We start from the raw sequence: 22,383 nt of genomic DNA, 5'->3' as shown, positions 1-22,383 counted from the left end.
CGGGGCTCTCAGCAAATTCCTCTCGGCGTGTTGTACGTAGGCCGAGTAGGACGAGAGGCAAGACTTCGGTCCAGGACGGATCGTCGCGCGCCATTATGGCGGCTTTCAGCGTCCGGTGCCAACGTTCTAGCATCCCATTGGATTGCGGGTGGTATGCAGTAGTCCGCTGGCGTTTAAACCCTAAGAGTTTGCCTAACTCCGAGAAAAGGGTGAACTCAAATTGCATTCCCTGGTCATCCATTCTTGACAGAGGGCTTCGGCACATGATTGCGCCGTAATGTCTTTCAGAGGTATTGCCTGAGGCCACCGTGTAAACCTGTCGATGATTGTGAGGCAATACTTATAACCGTGCGAGTCTCGCAAAGGCCCTACTATGTCTAGGTGTATCGTGTGGAACCGCATGGTAGTGCGGGGGAATGAGCCCACTTCTTTCCTTACATGCCTGGAGACTTTACACTTTTGGCATGCGATGCACTCTCTGGCCCAGGAATTGACATCCTTGTTCATGGAGGGCCAGAAGTATTTATTGGTGACTAACCGATTTGTTGTCCTGATGCCTGGATGCGCTAAGTCGTGAACCGCGTGGAACACTTCCTTGCGAAAGGTGGCCGGAGGTCCCTTTTCCCAGTCTTCGCAGCACAGAGAGAGATTCGAGTCGAAGATGGGCAACTCCCGGAATTTGTATTTGGGGTTGGATTTGAGGCACTGAAGTACTGCGTCATCCTCCTGCGCCTTGGCAATAGCCCAGAAGTCGAGTGAGGCGGGGATGTTAACCTCGGAGACACGAGACAAAGCGTCAGCAACTATGTTGTCCTTGCCGGACACGTGCTAGATATCTGACGTAAACTGGCTTGTAAAGCTCAGATGTCGAAGCTGACGAGAGGACGCTTTGTCGGGCTTTTGTTTGAAAGCATATATGAAAGGCTTATGGTCCATGAACACTGGAAGTATTTGATGCTCAAGTACGCGGCGAGCAGTTCACGATCGTAGGTACTGTAGTTCCGTTGAGCGGGGTTCAACTGCCTAGAGAAGAAGCTCAACGGTTGCCAGACGTGATTCACCTTTTGGTGAAGAGCGGCACCTACTGTGATGTCAGAGGCATCAACAAAAACGGCTAGAGGTGCATCTTGCAGAGGAAATGCCAAGAGTGTAGCTTCAGCCAGTTGCTGTCGGGATTTATTGAACGCGCGGACAGCCTTTTCAGACCACACGATCTCTCGTGTGTCCTTAGTTTTGGGGCCAGACAAGTACGCGTTCAAAACGGATTGGTGTTGGGCGGCCTTGGGCAGGAAACGACGATAGAAGTTTAGCAGGCCCAAGAACCTCCGCAAATCCTTTACAGTTTTCGGACGCGGGAAGCTTGTAATCGCTTCCACCTTGTCTGGGTCGGGCTGTATTCCTTCAGGGGAAATGGAGTGGCCGAGGAATCTCACCTGTGTTTGAAGGAACTTACATTTCTCAACGTTTAGGACTAACCCGGCCTGAAGGAGACGTTGAAAAATGCATTCGAGATGGGCTAAGTGCTCAGACTCTGAGGAAGCAGCGACCAAAACATCATCCAAATATACGAAACAGAAGTCGAAGTTTCGCATGACCGAGTGGATGAATCTTTGAAAGGTTTGCGCCGTATTGCACAATCCAAAAGTCATCCGGGTGAACTCGAAGAATCCAAAGGGTGTGCATATTGGCGTCTTTGGAATGTCTTCTGGAGCTACAGGGATTTGATGATAAGCCTTGGTTAAGTCCAAGGTCGAAAAGATGCGGCAATTCGCGAGGTGATGCGCAAAGTCGTGGATGAGTGGAATTGGATATCGGTCAGGAACAGTCTGTGCATTTAGCCTTCTGTAATCCGCACATGGGCGCCATTCGCCGTTTGGCTTAGGGACCATATGCAGTGGGGAAGACCAACAGCTGTTTGAGGGCCTGCAGATACCCTGTTGAACGAGTTGTTCAAATTCTTTCCGTGCAATAGCCAGTTTCTGGGATGGTAGAGGACGCACCTTCGAGAAGATCGGGAAACCAGTAGTGATAATGTGGTGCTGCACATTGTGCTTGACTGATTTGGAGAGACTACACTCGGTAGTAATCTGGCTGAACTTTTGGAGAAAAGCCCGAACACGAGAGTCGGTAATGTCTTCCAAAAGAACGGAAAGATTATTGCCTGGATGAGATACCATTTGGCCCGACGAATTAAGGTTGGTCGTGGAATCTATAAGAGACTTGTTTTGCAAGTCTACCAGCAATCCATAGTGACACAGGAAGTCTGCGCCTAGTATGGGGAAGCTGACATCTGCCAGGATGAAACGCCACGAAAACGTCCTACGCAAGCCAAGACTCACGTCCACCTGCCTATATCCGTATGTGCTGATACGGGAGGAATTTGCCGTTGCTAGTTTCATGGATTATGGAAATAGTGTATGGTGCTGGGGTACGGGAAGAACCGAAACTTCCGCACCAGTATCCACGAGGTAGTCGCGCTTACTGAGAGGGTCGTAAATTGTTAGGCGACGGGGCGCTGCGTTCTGGGTGGCCGTCGCCAGGACCTCCCGCGGACCTAGTTTTTTGCGGCAGGCGTGAATTTACAAGGGATTGTACATTTAGTGGCCTTTATCGCCGAATCTGCGGTGGTACCAGCAAATCCCTCGTCCGTGTACTGTCCTGACGACCTGCTACCTGATCGCCCTTTTCGGGTGGCAGACCGCGAGTGAGCTCGTGATCTGGCGCCCGATCGCTGAGCGTTCAGCGTCGCCCGCATTTTGGCCACACCGTCGCCCGCATCTCGGCATTCGAAATAAATTTCGAATGCCGCGAATCCTGCCGCGCCACAAGGTCAAGCAGTAACAAAACATTATTTGCAATGCTTAAGAGACAGTATTTATCAAATGTCCGAATAAAACGAACCTCACCTCTAGTGACAATGCCGTGAAAATCTTTCTTTTCGTCAGCATTAAACCTTTTCGATGGTACTCAACTCACTGTTATTGTGTTCCTTATTATAGATCAGAAGCGATAATTAGATTGAATGATTACTTCACTCTCGTCAAATAGACAAAGCTTGCTTATCGCATCCACTTATCATAACTAATGATGATGAGAATTCCATGGATGGCGGGATTTTTCCCCCAAATATTAAGCCAATTACCCGATAACCGTTGATGAGTTCAATTATATGTTTTCCTAACGATTTTCTGTCGCTACCTATTCACTCTCAACCCAACACTCTGTAAAAATTAGATAATCACATTCAACGAGCTCATTTTCATATTCAGCTCAGTACCACTTTGAATTATCCAATTTCCATCTAATTTCATCGCCTACGCTTAGGAATCGATTAACTTCCAACTTTCTTCCGTTGCTCTAACCTTGGAACTTTTCCTTTAGTTTTTTGCTGGCATCCCTTATTTGTACAACTCTTTATCCTCGAGATACTTCCGCTGAGTCTATATTCTGTGTTTCAGTCAGATCGTCTTCTACATTCTAGCCCCAGGGCGGCTATGTAAATCAACTTCACACTATATACACGTCGAACTTGGTAACTTGCCTTGTACGCACGAGTGTATCTGCAGACATCCCATTTAGGCTCCTCATTGCCTAGACGTTGTTTATATGTAAATATCTGTTGCTATGACAGTTATGGGGGATGGAAAAAATGATGTTATAGCGATGCTTCGGGACATATTATTCTGTTTATTTCGCTCAGTATGATTACAAGTCTGTCATTATCAGGACATTTTTTGAGATTGAGATGGGGATCTAAGATATTCGAGCGTGAAAATGGTTTCATAGTGGCTTCCGCGAACTATTGTAGTTAGTTGGCTAATTAAAGTGAGTTTGCAAGGAACGGAGGAGTTTGAATTTTGTGTGTTCTAGTGAGAAACTATTCGGAGAGTGGATAGAGTCTGGTAATATTTGGTGGAAGTCGACAACTTGTTGGCATTGATTATCCTGCTTCCGAAATTTACGAAGTTAGTTGATTTCTGAGTGAGTGAAGCCATTTGACAGTTGTGGTGTCCTTCGTTTAGGTTGCTGTTATGTAAAGTTTCCCTAACGATGTGAATATTCATGTACTGAATTGTATTTGGAAAATATTCTCGCTTATCAAGTTGTATAGCACGAAGGGCATATAGTTCAAGTGACCTGAATAAGCTAACCTGGAAACACTATTGATTATCAGTCAAGTATGCCTTCTTCTTCATAAGAATCAAATTTCTGGACAACGTAGAAACCAAAGTGCTTAATATTTCTCTTGTGGTAAATAATGTGAACATTGGTGACATTTTAGCCCAGTAAAATTTCTTCTGTAATGCTACATATTTTTAACGGGACAGTCTTGGTCTGAAGATAGTGTAATATATCACCGGGTGATTCAACTTTGATTATCGTCAAGCTCAATCTTCTTCCCAAGAAAAAGAACCCGAACGTTATGTCCAACACGGCTCCATCTGCCAGCGCTCTTCAGTATCTTTCTGACAATGTTGTCTGGAGAGATGTCCTGATGAAATCCATTCCACTTTTCACAAGAGAGAAAGGTACATTTAGCGTAGTCAACCCCCTCTCCCATTGTAGGACGCATAGGCAGGAGATCGTGTCTTCCCAATCTTGTGCAAGTAAGACTGAAAATCTTCATGCCTACTTAGAATTTGGGTAAGAAAATAGTCATGCTCACCATGCTTTGGGTTTTGCGACAAGTCTACATTATCGATGAGCCGCGCAGTCCATCAACCTCTTGGCTCATTTTGCCAAGAGAGTTGCCACTTGGTCAGTGTGCGTTGCCGTTTTTCACAGGCAATCACCTCCCTTAAATCTTCACCCTTGTGGTTTTAGATGGCGGTTCTGACAGTACGATAAACAGACGCCACTTAAAAATCTGCTCGTCTCTGCACTTGGGCAAGGCACTTACCATACATCACTTTGGCAAAGAGGGCACCTTAGCGTTGCTCCCAGAAGAAGACATCTCCTAGTAGATATAGAAACATTCGCCATTAACCGACTCAAGGAACAGATTTCAGCTTGAGCCTTGTCCGCTGCTTCTTTGATTTGCTTGATGAAACTCATCTTGTTATCGAGCATTAAACCATGGTATTCAACTGTTGGTTTTGACTCTATAGTCAACTCGCAGATCGATATGGGACTCAGGGTGGAGATTCTCTTTTCGATCAAGATGACTACTTTAGTTTCAGTTCACTCTAGCGCAAGGCTGGAACCATGACCAGTCATCCATTACCCGTCGCATCAATATGCCAAGTCTATTTTGCGCCTGTTCAACAGTGCATTCGGCAACACGTGTCGGAACGTGGTCTGCATAACCGCCCAGCACGACTCTTCTGGGGTGTCGACTCTTAGCAGACTATTTTATGAAGCCTTTCAAAAGTACGACCATAGATTAGTTCCCTGTGCTACTCCATCCTCTTCTGGCCCTGTAGCCTCTCATGGAGCAGTGAGCGGTCGATCGGATAATCCCTTAATATCCGCAAGAGATAGCTCGGTACGTGGAATGGCTTTTCTAATATTTATAGTATATATGCGCTTCACTATCCGTCAAGATCGGCTGCTTTGTGTCTCGGCTCGATGAACTGCATTCATGACCTTCATAACAACATCAACCGTTGATTTCCCTACCCTGAATACGAACTGCCTTGAATATAATTACCCGGTAGCACGGCCGGCTTCAACAGGTCTACTCCCGATGAAATTTTCGGGCATATTCCCGGCCGTATCAAGCATACACAGTAGTCGGTATTCAGACCACACCTTCGGGTCTCTGTTTCCTTTGCTGATTAGCGCGACCCTCGTGACCTTCCATCGAAAAGGGAAAACGCACTTCTTCAGACAAGCCTTGGACACTTTGGCCGTTTATGGCACACTAGCTTGTAAACTCGCTGTGTGATAACATCATGATGTGGCGCCTTCTTATTTTTCATTGTGAAAACTGCCTCTTCGCTATCTTTCATGGTAAAAAGGGGGCAATCCTCGACGTCTACCGCGGTGTTATCGTCAACCCGTAATAGGTATCTGGGGAATAATGTCCGTACAATGCGGTCCATCTGGTTGGTAATAGGTATGCAGGATTTCTGCAGAGTCCCGAGTTTCCGGGTGACAAGTTTATAGCCGAGTCCTCACGGGTCTTTACCTCCTTGACCAGGTTCTGCCAGCCGCGAGATAAGCTTTTATTTATCGCGTTTCGGAGTCCCGTTTTGACTGATCTATATTTTGTCTTTGTGGCGCATGCCTCCTCGTGGTAAATGGTGGACCTTATGACACTCCTCCTGCCTCTTCCTCCGTGCCATGGAAGCTTCACATTCTGTCGGTATCTAATTCATTACCGAATTTATGACTTTGCTAGCTGTAGCGTCAGCACCTCGAAGGGGCCTCTAGTGCGGCTCTGCGTGCTTCAAGATCTTCGGCAAATCTCCCAAGGGTCCTCCTCACAACGTTCCACGTGCGGTGGGAGTGCGACGTCAGCCACTTCGAACGTGGTGGTCACTTGCCAAGAAGTCTTCTAGAACTCGCCACCCACGATGCCAGAGATTCCAACGCGAAAGTTACGCCAGGGATGTTTCCTTTGCAGTGTAGTCGTTGAATTAGAGCCCGGTTCTCGCTGCTATTTCCGGGACCCGTTTCTCTCTGGTCGCTTCCTACCTGGATTAGCATCATCGTGCCCAAAATGGCGTCCTCTAGAGCATCGAGCGTGAGTCCAAAGTGAGGAATCGTCTCATTCGTCGTTCGGTAAACGTTTAAAAACCTCATCTCGAAACACCGAATCGAAACATGTTATCCCGAACTCATATGGTGGCGATACCCGAAAAGTCGAGAGGCCATGAAGCCGGGTCTTTGTTTCGGTAATGCTCGCTGATTACCACTGTATCAACTTTTACCCCTGCAGTAAACATTACTAGCAACTCGGGAATGTAACCCCTGTGCATGTTAATCTGTAGGATGTGGGCATCTGCCCTGAAGACTGGCTACTGCCCCGAATCCTTGCAGAGAAAGCGTTTTAGTTGCAGGTTTATGCTTGATAACTGGCATGCTGTTCTCCTGTCGGGTGTTGAGCAAGTTGCAGTCGTGTGTCCATAGTCCTGGCACCTGTAACACTTGGCGAGGATTATCCATACCACTGCATACTTCCCATTGAACTTTGATTTCCCCGCTGTTAAAGAGTTCAACCTGTCCTGTGAGGCAATCATGGTTTCGGATTTCTAGACTAGAAACGAGACCAACTCGCCTGATATCTTTCATACTACAAACAGTAGAGAAAATGTTCAATATAAAGGACACCACAAATTATCGAAATCCGGACGCGGAGGTTACCACAATTGGTATCCTATTATAAGGTCTGCTGGATCTATTGGCTTGGGTTTTCATGCGCAGCATCGACGGTTATAGTGTAGGTAAAGATAGTGGTTTTCGGGCTGGAAATGGATAGTCCGTCCTCCATCTCACTAACAGAAGTCCCTCTAGCCACGCATAGGCGTTGTGGCTGACATCTAGTGCACAAGACACTGTCTCCTGACATAATAATTGTAGCTCGTTCGTTAATGATGTGTTTACCATTCTTTCCTCACCATCTTTTTGTATATTTATTTCGCAAAGCAGGGTGCACATTTGATTTCGCGAGCAGTTCGGGGTAAGAGTCCACATTGGTTAGTATAGCCACCGAAATAGAAGTTTTGAATGAAATGAAGGGAAATGCGTTATATGAAATTATTTTAAAATACTGAAGAGACAAAGCGACTTTGAGTGGAATGCATTTTAACTGACAACTTGGCGACCTTCCAAATCGTTTTTTTTCCAAGCATGAAGTTTACTAATAACGATCTGCTGTCCCCGAAAGGTTCAAAATTATTCTGTCAATTTTCGAGCAAAGTTTAACGTTCATTTTATTTGTACAAGATTGATAGGGCCTATTTAAAGGCTCTGGAAAAGATAATGGATGGATAGGATACTGCGTCGTTACGGGGGCAATTGAGTGGTCATGGATACTACTTCGACAACACGAAGGGATAAGCTGCCGGACTGCCAATAAAACACCTTTTCTAGCTAGTCTGGACCCATTTCAATTCGGGCTAGCCCTCCCGCTCTCCTGCGTTAGCGAGCCTCCCTGTGGGGTAATTCCTTTCAGCAATGGGAGGAAGAAGGAGGATGGGAATTGTTAATTGCATCCACTGGTCGAGCCCAATTTTCTTCGAAAGAAGAATGACCCGAATCCGAATGAGGAACACTTGTACATCTTTCAGTGCTCCTAGGTGTCTCCCTGATAATATTGTCCGTAAAGAGCTCCATTGTGTATGCTAGAGCTGCTGACGAATCCCTTTCCACCTTCCACAAGAAAGATGTGGCCGTCGGTCAAGATCTCAGATTTCCAGAGAGCACTTAAGGTCTAGGCTAGAAACCAGAACTTTCTCCCACATTAGTTCCTTGGCCGCCTCACAGACTGTGCCCTTGTTGTTTGTCTTCCGAGATAATTCAATTGGTACTCCGCCACACTTTGTGTTTGAATGGAACTTTTCCTTCATTATCTTCGAGTTTAATTATATAGCACACTTCTGGAAATATTTTCCGTCGGTTAATTGGACAGAGTTGGCGATCTTGTCCTTTGTTTTTTTTTTTTGGGGGGTTTTCCGTTGCTGCTCCATCACTCCTATCCGCCTAAACTTTGGGCAAGTGGTGTATTCGCCTTAATTTTTCGATCCCTGGATTCATGTGCGTTTTCCTCTTTTCGCTTTTTCCCCAGTTCGTTCTGCAACAGACTATCTGTGGTCCATTTGATACTTGTGATGTTTTGAAGGAGAAGGTTTCCACTCGGCACTCGGCAAGGCTCCGGAAGAAATTGGCTCCGGGCACACGTCATAACTAACACTTTGATAGCAGCGAGGCTCATATCACTTAATTGACTTTCTCAATGCTACTACCTAGAAGGCACGTGTAATGCCAATTATGGGGTCAAAACTACTTGCCGAGGCACCTTGTCTCCAGAGCGACCCATTAAGCATTGCAGACGACTCTTAAGGGTCCCTTAAAGGTGATGTAGCTTAACGTTGAATGACGAGTCCCATCAAACGCTAAAGAAATCTTATAGAAGGGCTGTTTTTATGAGCAGAAAATACGAAATAAACTGCATCATGGCCATGAACTACAGCTTCCACAGTATCCGTAACTAGGTGAATGTACTTTGTACTGCCTCACCCGATAGCACCCTAATGTATATGTGCTGCTCACCCCCAGCACAATTGGTCGATTTGGATCCGCCGGATATAGCAGGAAGGATTTTACCATCCCTACAATAAGCAGTCGGTGACAATATTTTGGCCTTCCGATATTAGGCATTATCCTTCCTAGAGATGAACTATCCTTTGCTGCGTTTTTTTTTGCACATAGCCCAAATGCCCCTTAAAGCTCAACTTAGCATCAATCATTACCCACAGGTATCTAATACCCGATTTTGAAACGACCTCGTGGTTACCAACGTCGGTCTTCACAGTATTGTTGTTCCTGCGATTGGTAATGAGGACTGATTCCTGGCATTTAACGTCACCAACACCACTTGCCAACGGCCTACATCTCCCGAGTCGGATCCACAACTTTTGCCATTGCATACCGCCACTCTGATACGCCATCCGTTAGCCCGAAGCTCGCTGTATATCGCTTTCTCCAACATTTGCCTCAGAATGTCTTAAAGATATGAAAAAGGTTTGCCAGGTGGTCTTTGGTGATTTCGGTAGCAGAAAAAACCTATGCCTTTTCCTCTAGGCTGAAAACACTCCTTCCACCATGTACGATATAAACATATTCATAAATCATGCGGGCCTGATTTTAGTCACCAACTTCCGGGGTTCGTTTAGAATCCAGTCTAATCCCGAAGTCTTATTATCCCCAACCCACTCAAAGATCTCTCGAACTTTCTCCTCGGTTACCTCGTGGATCGAGAAGAGGTCTTGTTGAACCGGTGAGAGCTACTTTCTTCGTGTTGTAGAAAAAAACGGCAATTAGTTTAAAGAGGAATGTTTACTCACTCGCTAGGCTTTCCTTCCCGCCAACAAAGTAGTGAGGTTACTCAGAATGACGATTAAGCATAACCCTCTGCCCCGGAAGGTGGGCACGCATCCAACGTTAGCTATATTTAACTCCTGATGCTTATTTGGATAAGGTTTGCAGATTATCATCACATCCTCATTCGACTCTGGTTTACAAGAGCAGCACAAGAGCCACCTTACAATGGTTGAGTTTTATTTGTATTAACCTCATCTAACCATACGATTCAGTTCCTTTCTAGGCATATACACTACCGACCATGCTGGTCGTTCACTCCCTCTTTTCCTTTGTACAGTATGCATCGTGGATCCTCACACTTCTTGCTACTTTTTGATTTATCGTTTCGACAATGGCAATGCTTCTGCTAAGTCACTGAAATCTGGCACCAACTAAGCACTTCCCCCCGAATTTTTGTCGGCCCAGCAATCTTCGCTGAAGAGGTCTTTTTTGTTTTTGGCCGCTTGTTGAGCACCAAAGAATTTAACGATCTGGTCGCTGCTCCGTTTCTCCCCAATAACGCAATTTGAGTATCTGGCGTGGGCCTCATTTTCACTCCACTATTATCTGTTATCCATGTTAAAAAACCACAGTAGCCAAGATGTTCACTGCTGCACCACTACAGGCGCTAGATATCAACGGTCGAAAGCTCATTTGCCCACTCCCTAAAACCAGTGCTGGGTTTCCGAAGCCCTTCACTGTAAAAAAAAGTTCTTTCCTGAACTCTATAATTGGTTGTAGGGCCAAATATGAAGATACTCTATGTGATAGAATCCATACTCGACTAAGGGTTACCAGTGCCTGGTGAAGGAAGGTGGGACTGGGGATCAACTCAGCCAAAACCACCATAATACCATTCACTAGGAGGCGTAAGCTTGATCACCTGAGAGCCATAACATTACGTGATATGAAGGTGAAACGAGAAACAGAGGTCAAATATTTGGGAATTACGTGAGACCAAAAATTACTCTGGAAGACACATGTCGGAAATACTTGTCGGAAAGCCACGGGGGCTCTGATGACTTGCAGATCCATAGCAGGAAAAAAATGGGGTTGCAGCCCGAAGATACTGCTTTGGATATATACTGCAATAGTAGGGCCAATGATTACCTATGGAGTGCTAATCTGGGCAAAAAGAACCGAACTCAGCACACAAGCCAGGGAATTACATAAGCTCCAAAGGCTGGCTTGCGTGTGTATCAGGGGGGCAATGAGGACATGCCCAATGGCATCCCTGGAGGTCCTTCTGGGATTAACCCCTCTCCATCTGCACATACAGATGCAAGCAAGGAGGGCAATATTCAGGATGGCCGGTAGTATGAGTGAGGCGGCGAGCTGCCTAAATTGAAGGAACATTGATATTCTTTCTAGGCAGTATCCCGAATTACTGATATCAAGGGATAACATGATAACGACGTTTCACTTCGATAAGAAGTTTGAAACACGTTGAAGTAGCAAGGCAAAGTGACGTGGCGTGGCTGCGACATACGGCTTAAACCAGCAACTGATTACTTGGTACACTGACAGATCCCTCACAGAAGAGGGAGCAGGTGTCGGCGTCAAGGAAAATGTACTTAGAGCCAATGGGCAGGTACACTAGCATATTCCAGGCGGAAATATACGCCATAGACAAATGGGCCTCCTTTAATCTACAAAGGAACTAACGGGAGCAGAACATAGCTATTCTCACCGATAGCCAAGCAGCGATCAAGGCACTTAGGTCCAACCAGGTGAACTCTAAACTGGTATAGGAATGCCTTGAGAGACTGAATACACTCGGCTCGTCCAACAAAGTCTGGATACTTTGGGTTCCAGACCATGCTGGGTTGGAAGGCAACGAGGCAGCGGACAAACTAGCCAAGAAGGGAGCAGGGATGCCTTTACACGGGCCAGAACCCTTCTGTGGAATCGGAAACGGTTTCATGGCTATGAATCTAAGAAATGAAGAGGAACGGTTGAGGAAACTATACTGGGCGGGCCTACCAGGGATGGAGCAGTCCAGGGTGCTTATTGGGGGATACCAATCCATGCGCACAAAGAATTGCTTAAACCTCACGAAAAACAACCTCCGAATCATAGTGATCATTGTCGGCTGAACTATCACCTAAGGCTAGGGATATCACTGCCTGCAGGTTTTGTGAGGAATATGACGTAACCCCTATACACGTCCTGGGACAGTGTCCGCCACTTGTGCAAAGTAGATCGAGGTATCTGGAAGAACACTTAATATCAGATGCAAAGCTGAAGGATCTGGAAGCAGAGAACATACTAAAGTTCCTGACGGTTATACGCCTGCTTGAGATACTAGGAACAATAGGTACACTATAACCAGTAAATGGGACACAATAGTTCTTTAAGGACGCGATACGACATTCCCTTAACAGAATAATAATAATAATAATCCGCCGAAGCCGGTCCCAAGCCCGGTTGTGAAAGGAGGAGGGATAGATAGCTTCAGTCTGAATGGCTGTACGCCACCGCAGCGTCTCAGGGGGTAGGTGAGGAAAGTGCAGGAACTTTGCAGTCTTGCAGATTACTCACTAAGGAAGCTATCTACACACCTGGCAACTAGGGATAAAATGCACCACCAAAAAATGAGAAGAAGGAGAAATTTAAGGTCCGGTACGGATAACCGGCGGGAGTCGTCTGACTTGGTGACTGGGTCGGGCTCTCGTAATGGACAGCACGGCGTCGAAACCGCTAGTCGTGGGGCGGTTCGACGTCTAGGCGCCACAACGACCAGGAGCACAGCTCCGCCTGCTGCAGCTGTTTCGCCACAATCTGTGGCGACCACTTCAGCAGGTTCGCGTAGGAAGCGGATGAAATGGACTGAAGAAATGAACCTCTTCATCATCCGCTCCTACTACGAAATAACGGCGGGGGCGGGTACAACATCTTACCGCCCCTTGTTGCACCAGAGATTCGTCGAGCGTTTCCCGCAATTCGCGCACGTGACTGTGCAGCGAGTTGCAGACCAGTACCGCTTCATCACTCGCAGTGACACAATCCCGGCCACCATCAGGGAACGTGTTCGACTTGAAGTCATCGGGGAAACTGGTGACCGAGAGTCGATGGGGGCAGAGGCGGCGGCATCAACAACACCACGCCGCACTGCAGGCAACAGGTTCAGTACTCGCCGAAGCACTCTTCTCCACCGTCCAGCTGAGGTTTCCGCTGAAGTTCGGGACGAATTCCAAAGAGCGTGTATAGAATTCTCGGATATGGATCCTTTGCATAGACCAGGTATTCCCAGGCTCTATGCATCTCCAGCAACTCCGGGAATTCTATCTCAAATCAATGATGAGATTGCGTCTCGACTGTGTGCTGATATGTCGTTGCTGCAACTACAATCACTTGTGTATTGTGGTGCAGTTGCGGCTATCAGATTGCACGGTCAGAAGATTCGCTTTCGTGTTATTGGTTTGAGTGACAAAAGAGATCCACCATGGAAAATTCGTCTGGAACGTCGGCGGGACTCACTAAGGCAGGACATTGCTAGACTGATTCAGATCAGCACTGGCAATGCCAGCCGACGGGTGAGAAATAAAGTGCAGAGGGTTTACCGGAACTATGCCATCCCCTGTGAGACACCCGTAGTTGAAATTCTGGACACACTAAAACAGAAACTTTCTGTCATATGCAGTCGGTTACGACGGTATGGCGAAAGTTATTCCAGACGTGTCCAGAATGCAACATACGCGAGGAACCAGCGGAGCTTTTTCAGATCTCTCAACGAATCCCAACAGAGCGCCCAGACAATACAGTTCTCGGTGACGGAAGCGAAAGGAAGCGAGTATTGGGGTGGACTTTGGGGGTTACCTGCCCAGCATGCTGAGCATGCTGAGTGGATCACCGCCGAAGGCACCCGCCATGCCAATACACCTGGCATGAATTTCGCGGATGTTACCGAAGAGGAAGTTCGACGAGCTATAAACATCTCGAAGAACTGGAGGGGCCCAGGTCTGGATCGGGTGCAGAATTTCTGGTATAAGAAATTTACCAGCGTACACAGTCGGTTGGCACGCAGTATAAATGAGGTCATGAGTCGGCCGGAGGAATTTCCACCTTTCCTCACTGCGGGAATTACCTACCTTATCCCTAAGAAGGACACGGTGCAGGACCCCGCAGACACAAGACCGATCACTTGCTTACCAACCCTCTACAAATTCATCACGTCCATTATTAGTGGAAGGATCAATGCGCACCTCGAGACCAACAACATTCTGTCTGAGGAGCAGAAGGGCTGCCGAGTTGGGTCAAGGGGTTGCAAAGAGCAACTCATTATCGACTCGGTAGTTGTAGGACAAGCAACTAGAGGCCAAAGAAACCTCTTCAGTTGCTATATCGATTATGCCAAGGCTTTTGATAGCGTTCCGCATACCTGGCTAATCGACATCCTACATCTGTATCGCATTGATCCGAAACTAATAAAGTTTTTGGCGACAGTCATGCAAGGGTGGCATACCACCTTATCAGTCCGTACATCTGAGGGTGCTAATACCTCAGAGCCCATCCGTATACGGAGGGGCATCTTCCAGGGGGATTCATTGAGTCCTCTTTGGTTTTGTATGGCACTGAACCCCCTTTCATGGCTACTGAATGATGCTAGAGGGCATGGTTTTGCAATAAAATATGGCCTACGTGCTAAGTGCGAACTGACACACTTGATGTACCTAGATGACATCAAGCTGTATGCTGGTACTGACAACCATCTTAGAAGTCTGTTGCGAATAATAGACATGTTCAGCCGTGATATTCGGATGGAGTTTGGATTAGACAAATGTCGAATCCAAGCCATTCGCAAAGGTCATCACGAGCCGCATGCCGGACATAGCATTGGTGACCTCCACATCGAAGCTATGACCGAGACAGACTTCTACAAGTACCTAGGAATTCTGCAAGGAACCCATGCTCGAGTTGGTGATCTGAAGGAAGCTCTGCTGTCCGAATTCCTGCGACGTGTGAAGCTGGTGCTGAAATCGCATCTCTCGGGGAAGAATAAAATAAGCGCGTTGAATGTATTCGCTATCCCTTCACTGGCTTATGCATTCGGAATAATGCCGTGGACGAAGACCGATCTGGAAAACGTCCAGCGGCGGATACGGACAACTATGTCCAAATTCCGAATGCATCACCCAAAGTCTGCCGTGGAGCGGATGAACCTGCCTCGTGACATCGGAGGTAGGGGCGTGGTTGACGTGGCGGCACAACATCATCGCCAAGTCGACTCGCTGCGCGCTTATTTTTACAGTAAAGAGCAAGCGAGTCCCTTGCATGCGGCTGTCTGTAAGGCAGACTGTGGACTGACTCCACTTAACTTGAAGGATCGATCTTTCAATCCTCTGAGTGGTGTGAAGTCGGACCAGGAGCGGATCGAGGAATGGAAGTCGAAGGCAATGCACGGTAAACACGTGAATTGTCTTTGGCAGCCATTTGTCGATTTGCATCTGTCGAACAGGTGGCTGTGTGCTGGGGAGCTCTTTGCTGAGACGGAGGGGTTCATGTGTGCCATTCAGGATGGCGTGGTCGCCACCCGAGCTTATAAAAAGCTCATCATGAAAGAACGGGTGGAGAACGACCAGTGCAGAATGTGTGATTCGGCGTTAGAGACGTTGGACCATCTCATTTCTGGCTGTACTGTTATGGCACCGGTGCAATACATCACCAGGCATAATGCTGTATGTAAGGTTATCCATCAAAACCTTGCATATAAGCATGGGCTGATCACGGGAACATGTCCGGTTTACCGATATGAGCCGCAAGCAGTACTTGATAGTTCTGCTTACAGCATGTATTGGGACCGGCAAGTTCTGACTGATCGCCATACCGCACACAACAAGCCTGACGTACTGCTAGTTGACAAGACGGGTCGCTCCGCGTATATTATTGATGTTGCTATCCCCCATAATAGCAACATTGAACGGAAATACGTGGAGAAGAAGGTGAACTATGAGCCATTGGCTCGTGAAATCAAAGAAATTTGGCGTCTCGAGCGGGTGGTCGTAGTTCCAATAATATTGTCAGCTACAGGTATTGTACCTAAATCCCTGACGGCTTCCCTTGATGTCCTGGGACTTTCGCACAGTCTGGTTCAAACCATGCAGAAGTACACCATTCTGCATACGTGCTCGATGTTGCGGGGGGTACTCGACGGATTCTCCCACTGATCTACCACCGGCCACCACCACCAGTGCCCCTTTAGTTTGTAAGTAGGTAGGATCGTCCGAGCCTAAATGCTTGGCACTTAGTGCTAGTATTAGGTAAAATCCGGCATCTACCGAGATTGTGATAACTCGGAAATAATTGGTTTGTTTTCTCGGTTTCCTTCCCATAGCCGATTTTTGTCCTAATGCTTACATGTGCATGCCCATCACGCATCCGCCGAGCCTTCCCTTATCCACACGAAAGAACGCGCTTGATAAGAGTTAGAACTATCGTCCTTATCATTCCCTTCATCATGGAGACTGTAGCCATCTGTTGCTCCTTTCTCCTCAAGTCCTTTCTCCTACTACTTTTTAGGTTGTATGCGACTTCTTTTCAGAAACATCGCGGGTAATCTATTTCGTTTCTTGGAGTACCCCAGGTACCCGGGTTTTCGGTGTACCCACAGGATCTCACCTGCTTAACCGCAGAGTTTTTCACTTTCAGCGTTTGAACTCTCGCTTAAGTCGTAGAAAGCACCATTCGAAGGTCCTTGACACCTATGACGAAGAACCTGGGTCATAACCGGTAAGTCCGTCTCTATGTGATCATGGACAGCGCTTCTATAGCAAGAAGAGGAATCGCCAAAAACTTTCTATGATCCGTTTTTTCGCTCAAATTGATGGTAAGGATTAAATCGTCAGCCCCATTCCGTGAAGGATTGAAAAATTTATGGAGCGGAAAGGGAAGGTACTGAAGGTGGTGTTGAAAATAGTTAAACTGGAGTCGCGTCAACCTAGAAATAATAACGAATATTTGAATATCATTAGTTACAAATGAGACCTATAAAGTTTCCTTTTCTTTTCTTTCAGAAATAAAACATGGATTTTGACAGGATCCTGGAAAAATGTGGCGACTTCAATCGCTTTCAGTTCCTCCTTTTGGCTCTTTTTGGGGTGATCAATTTGCTGGTGTCAATGCATTACTTTACTCAGACAATCATCAGCTTCGTTCCGAATCATTGGTGAGTAGGTTCCTACGAACAGTTTGATACCTTCATTCATTATGTATTTGAAACTTTTACTGAACCTCTGAAGGACTTGCGTTGGTAACAACCATTCACATTTAACACCCTCTCCTAAACGCTCTATCGTAATTAATACTCCCAACCCACGTTCCGGTGGCCACACTGCAGACCCTTGTTAGGTCATCAATTGTGGCTGAGCCTACATGACCACATGTTAATTTAATTTTGCCGTTTTCGCACATTGTATAGGTGTTATCACGAGAAGCTGGCCAACAAATCGATGCTGGAAATTAAACAAATTTACTCTCAATTCGAGAATCCATCGTGCACCAGACTGGCCGATATCGATGGCTACAACGTCACAGTCAGCGATGAGCTCTGCGACAGGTGGATCTACGACTATGACTATGGCTACAAGAGCATGAATACTGAGGTAGGTGTCCTGTCGCCCTGCAGCAGCCCTCTGTGCTCCGAACATCCCCCATCCCCGACCGGAGTTCCGGGAGCTGTTGCAGATAAACGATTTAATTAAAGTTCTGAGGTTTTCATTATTCCCGTGAATTTATTTACAGCTGAATTGGGTGTGTGAATCTGCGTACAAAGCTCGTATCGGGCAATCTATGTTTTTTGTTGGATCCGTTGTTGGAACCCTTTTTTATGGCCTACTATCCGATAAAATTGGACGCTTACCGGCCTTAATCATATCGAATTTTAGTGGGCTTTTTGGGAGATTTTTCCACTATATTTACGTCGACTGTGCCGCTCTTTTCGCTGTGTCGATTCATTTCAGGACTTGCAGCTGACACCAACTTTTATCTGATGTATATCATTGGTAAGTGGTGGTTTTGTTTCCCATTAAACCTATAGTCCTGAATCCATTTTTTCCGTTTGCAATTACAGTTTTGGAGTATATTCGACCGTCTATGCGTACTCTTGGCTTGAATTTGGGAGTTGGATTGTTCTACTGTTTGGGGCTCGTATTCACACCCTGGATTGCTGTCGTGGCCGGCCACTGGCAGTATTTTCTGGCGACTACGTCGATTCCACTCCTTTCTGTAATTCTATTCTACTTTATGGTCCAAGAAAGCGCTCAGTGGCTGGTTACGCAGAATGACATCGAGGGAGCGATAAAGCGCTTGAAGCGAGTGGCCAAGTTCAACGGAAAGACAGTGTCCGATGATGACTTCGAGGAGTTCCGAAACTACTGTGAGAAGAACAAACGGAAGAGTGAAGAGAAGTCGAACATGCTGGACATGTTCCGGACGCCGAGGTTAAGAAAGCATACGCTCATCCTGTTTTTCAAGTCGTGAGTATTGAATCCTCCAGGCTTCTACTTTGCTTCCCAACTTTCCTCTTCTTCCAGCCAACCCATGGGTTCATATTGCTTAGCTCAACAAATTGCCTGTTATTTTCCTATTTCAAAGCAGCACGAATAACTTTTCTAATATTCCTCAATCATTTACAGAATGGTCATAACTCTTTGCTACGATGCAGTCTCCCGAAACGTGGAAGGAATGGGATTGTCGCCGTTTGTTATGTTCTCGCTTAGCTCGTTGGCTGTGCTACCCTCGAGCGTCCTGTTGATTTTGCTCCAGGATCGAATCGGCCGTAAAGGCATGGCATCAGGTTCGCTTCTTGTTGGTGGCATTTTCACAACAGCTGCCGGCATAACTATCGCCTATCAAAAGGAAAATCATAACGCGTTAGTCCTGGCAACTTTAACGATTATTGCTCGATTCGGTGTAGCCATTTCGTACGAGTCAGGATCTCAGTATGCAACCGAGCTGATTCCAACTTGCGTGCGGGGACAAGGTGTCGCAGCTGTGCACGTAGCAGGCTTTGCTGTATCCTTCCTCAGCTCCTACATTTTGTATTTGGGCACATTTTTCAAGGCGATTCCGTCGCTAATCCTGGGAGCGCTTTTCTTTTCCGGTGCCTTTTTGTGTCTAATGTTGCCGGAAACTTTGAATAAGTGAGTTAACGTTATTTGGAAAGTTTTGGAAGGTAATAATCATTGCCGAATGTTTATTGCAGGGCATTACCAAAAACGCTGGAGGAAGGCGAACAATTCGGCAAAGGAGAGCGAATGTTCGATTTCCCGTGCATTCCCAACAGGCGGAATTCGACAAGTTCAAAGACTGAACAACAAACTCCAGACGTTATCGATAGTAGATTGTAATTTGATTGTAATATGTTAGTGTGTGTGTATGTAGCTAGTTAGGTGTACAAAGATTTCTAAGACTATATGCTTCGTGTAAGGTTAAAATGAAAGCTGTGCGCTTTCTATTAAAGAGACAATAAGTACATTCGATTATTTCATTCACGCCCTTGGCTCTATAATAATGTGTTTCACGTGAAAGGAAGAAGCCCATATGCAGAGGAAAATCAGAACAGGAGATTCGAAGACCAGGAAAAGAAAAGAAGTAATGTATGCATACCAAGAAATAGCAAATGCATTAGCAATTCAATTTCAGAGCTTCAGAATTTGTAATTATTAGGTTGTTGCACATGAAACGGCCAATTTCACAATCAAGTGAAGTTAGTTGCGATTTTGGTGTATCAAACCACCACCAGTTGGCGCTGTTGGTGACGGATAATGAAGTATAAATGCTCCTAGATTTAATCAAGAAGTCATTTCAGTTTTGACCATCGTTGTGATAACAATGAATAAAAAGGAAAAAGGATGGAAAAGAGCCAAGAACGTATACTATTTCTGTATGAGTTCAAACTTGGTCATAAAGAAGCGGAGGCGACCGGGAACATTAACAGCGCATTTGGAACTAATACGGTAAGAAAACGAACCACACGGTGGTGGTTTGAAAAATTCCGGCCAGGCGCTGTAAACCTTCAAAGTGAGCCACGTGGACATCCAAGATCATCGATTTACAACGACGAGCTGCGTTTGCTAGTTGAATCCGACATACGTTAGTCTATGAGAGACATTGCAGAGAAACTGGTCGTATACTATTCGACAGTTTCCCGGCGCTTGCGACAACTTGGAAAGGTGAAAGGCTCGACAAATGGGTTTCGCATGCCCTTATGGAGCAAAACATGGCGATTCGAATGGAAATTTGCAGTTCTTTACTCTCCCGCAACAGAAGGTAATGGGGACTGTTTGGTAGTCTACAACTGGAGTTATCCACTATTCTTTTTTGGCGCCTGGAGAAACGGTAAATCCACACAAATACTGTTCCCAAATTGAGGAAATGCACCAAAAATTGAGTATTTAACGGCCGAGATTAGCCAACAGAGATGGTGTGATACTCCTTCACGACAATGCACGACCTCATGTTTCCAGAACAACGGTTCAAAAGTTGAACCAATTGCAGTATGAGACTCTGCGTCATCCACCATATTCACCGGACCTTTCGCCAACCGACTACCACTTTTTTAAGCATTTGGATCATTTTTGGCGGAAAAACAATTTAGGAACGAAGAGGCCATCAAAATTGCCTTTGACGAATTTATCAACACCCGACAGTTGGAATTCTACGAAACTGGCATACATGCTCTTCAATCTCGCTGGGAGAAGTGTTGTGAATCGACTGGCACCTATTTTGATTAAATAAATAAATTTTTGTAAGCTTTACAGTCGTTTCAAATTTTAGTACCAAATTGGCCATTTCATTTGCAACAGCCTAATAATTAATGAATGGAAGAGGTCATAAAACCATCCTGGTTGGCCAGACTCAACTTAGGGAGGAGAGTTATCCTAATAACCTAAAAAGTTGGGGAGATTCACTATGAATAATACTACGTGAATGCTGAAGCTCCACTGGTGACACGGGCTCTTACGCTTCTGTGCTAGCGAGTTTCGAGAATGTGTATCAAACGAACTTATGGGAACAAAACATGCGAGCTAAAACTGGAAAAAAAAAATAATAGCTCGACCGCCCTTGCGAAGCCATAGAATTCGAAATCCGGATGCCACAATCAAGAGTGAAGATCTACAGAAAAGCGCTCCACCTCCACCGCAAAAACGTTAGAGGTAGAGCTAGCACGTTGTGGGGTTCAATTCTACTAAAAATTACTCCGCGTTTCTTCAGCACCAGCCCCAACACCGTGGAACTACAAGTTAGGTATTACTTCATGGGGTAGGTTGACCTTTAGGCACTCGTCCATCTGCTCCTTCTTCGGTCTTTCAGCAATTCCAGCTGTGTTTTCGCGATTGCGTAGGTAACCGTGAGTTAATTCTTCTTCAACCTCAGCAACACCTTAACTATATTCTCGGAGTCACGCTCCTGGCTAACGCTTGGTTCAGATTCGCTCTTGCGAAACTTGGGCAGTGCCATCGCATCCAGGAAAACTCAGTCAATCATCTAACTCAAAGTGTCGCAGATACTGCCTATAGTCACCACCGTGTTGCGTGATAAACTGGGTAATGTTGTAATTGGTCTGCCCACGATTCCACTCAACCCACAATCCTAATGTTGGGAATGATCCTGTGCTTCCACCGACCTATTACAGACTTGTTCCATCTGTGTTACCAAAGGTCAGTTGACTCTGACCTTGCCACATTCCTGTGTTCTGTGTGTCCCATCCATACATCTTGCATGGTATACAGTGTTGGCTTTTTACCAAAATTAAGTGTACCAAAGGTACCACAAAAGGTACTAATTTAGAACTTCACCAGTGCCTCGGTATTTTTGCTTATTTTTCAGTACTTTTTTAATTAAATAGGTACCTTTTAGTACTTTGCAACAGAAACCGCGTTGAATGACAAAGTCCCCCCGCACTTTTTTCCAAAACGGCTAAACCGATCTGAACGAAATTTGGTGGACAGATGGGAACTATGAAATCGGACGCATACAGCGATATAAATTTAGGTGGAGTTTTTCACCGGATCTAGTGTCGTGTTGGGTATCAAATGAAAGGACTCGATTAGTACTTTTCGAAACTGACGAGTTTTGACGTGAATTGTAAAGTGCGCGAGTAAGGAGTCAAATTGTACGCACTTAAAGTGAGATAAGACGCATTTTCGGAAACTACTCAACCCAAAAATCGGAAAAAAATCAGGATGGTGCGCTTGGATGAAATTTAGGCCTCAAAATATGTGCCATTTCGACGAAAAGCGCCCTTCTGAGTCATAATAGGAATACCAGGAACAGCATAGAAGACAATATTTTAGATAAACATGATATATAATAGGTCCAAGCTGAGACAAAGAAAGAAGAGGCTTCTTTGCAAAT

At 45.9% G+C, this 22,383-nt stretch overlaps 1 protein-coding gene across 1 annotated transcript in view; it reads left to right on the top strand.

Moving 5' to 3' along the window:
* The window catches only part of LOC119660160 (organic cation transporter protein-like), a 52,505-nt gene extending 33,005 nt beyond the window's left edge, over nucleotides 1-19,500 (top strand). Inside the window, 7 exon segments of the mRNA XM_038068564.1 lie at nucleotides 17,040-17,191; nucleotides 17,444-17,627; nucleotides 17,767-17,904; nucleotides 17,906-18,026; nucleotides 18,095-18,500; nucleotides 18,660-19,166; nucleotides 19,229-19,500. Of these exon segments, the coding sequence (XP_037924492.1) occupies nucleotides 17,049-17,191; nucleotides 17,444-17,627; nucleotides 17,767-17,904; nucleotides 17,906-18,026; nucleotides 18,095-18,500; nucleotides 18,660-19,166; nucleotides 19,229-19,373 (1,644 nt within the window). The 5' untranslated portion in view covers nucleotides 17,040-17,048 and the 3' untranslated portion in view covers nucleotides 19,374-19,500.
* The last annotated feature ends 2,883 nt before the right edge of the window (nucleotides 19,501-22,383 follow it).

This window comes from Hermetia illucens, chromosome 6 (genome assembly GCF_905115235.1).
Source record: "Hermetia illucens chromosome 6, iHerIll2.2.curated.20191125, whole genome shotgun sequence".
NCBI lineage: Eukaryota > Metazoa > Arthropoda > Insecta > Diptera > Stratiomyidae > Hermetia > Hermetia illucens.
The sequence above is the reverse complement of the archived record's forward strand: the minus strand, read 5'-3'. Positions and strand labels throughout refer to the sequence as shown.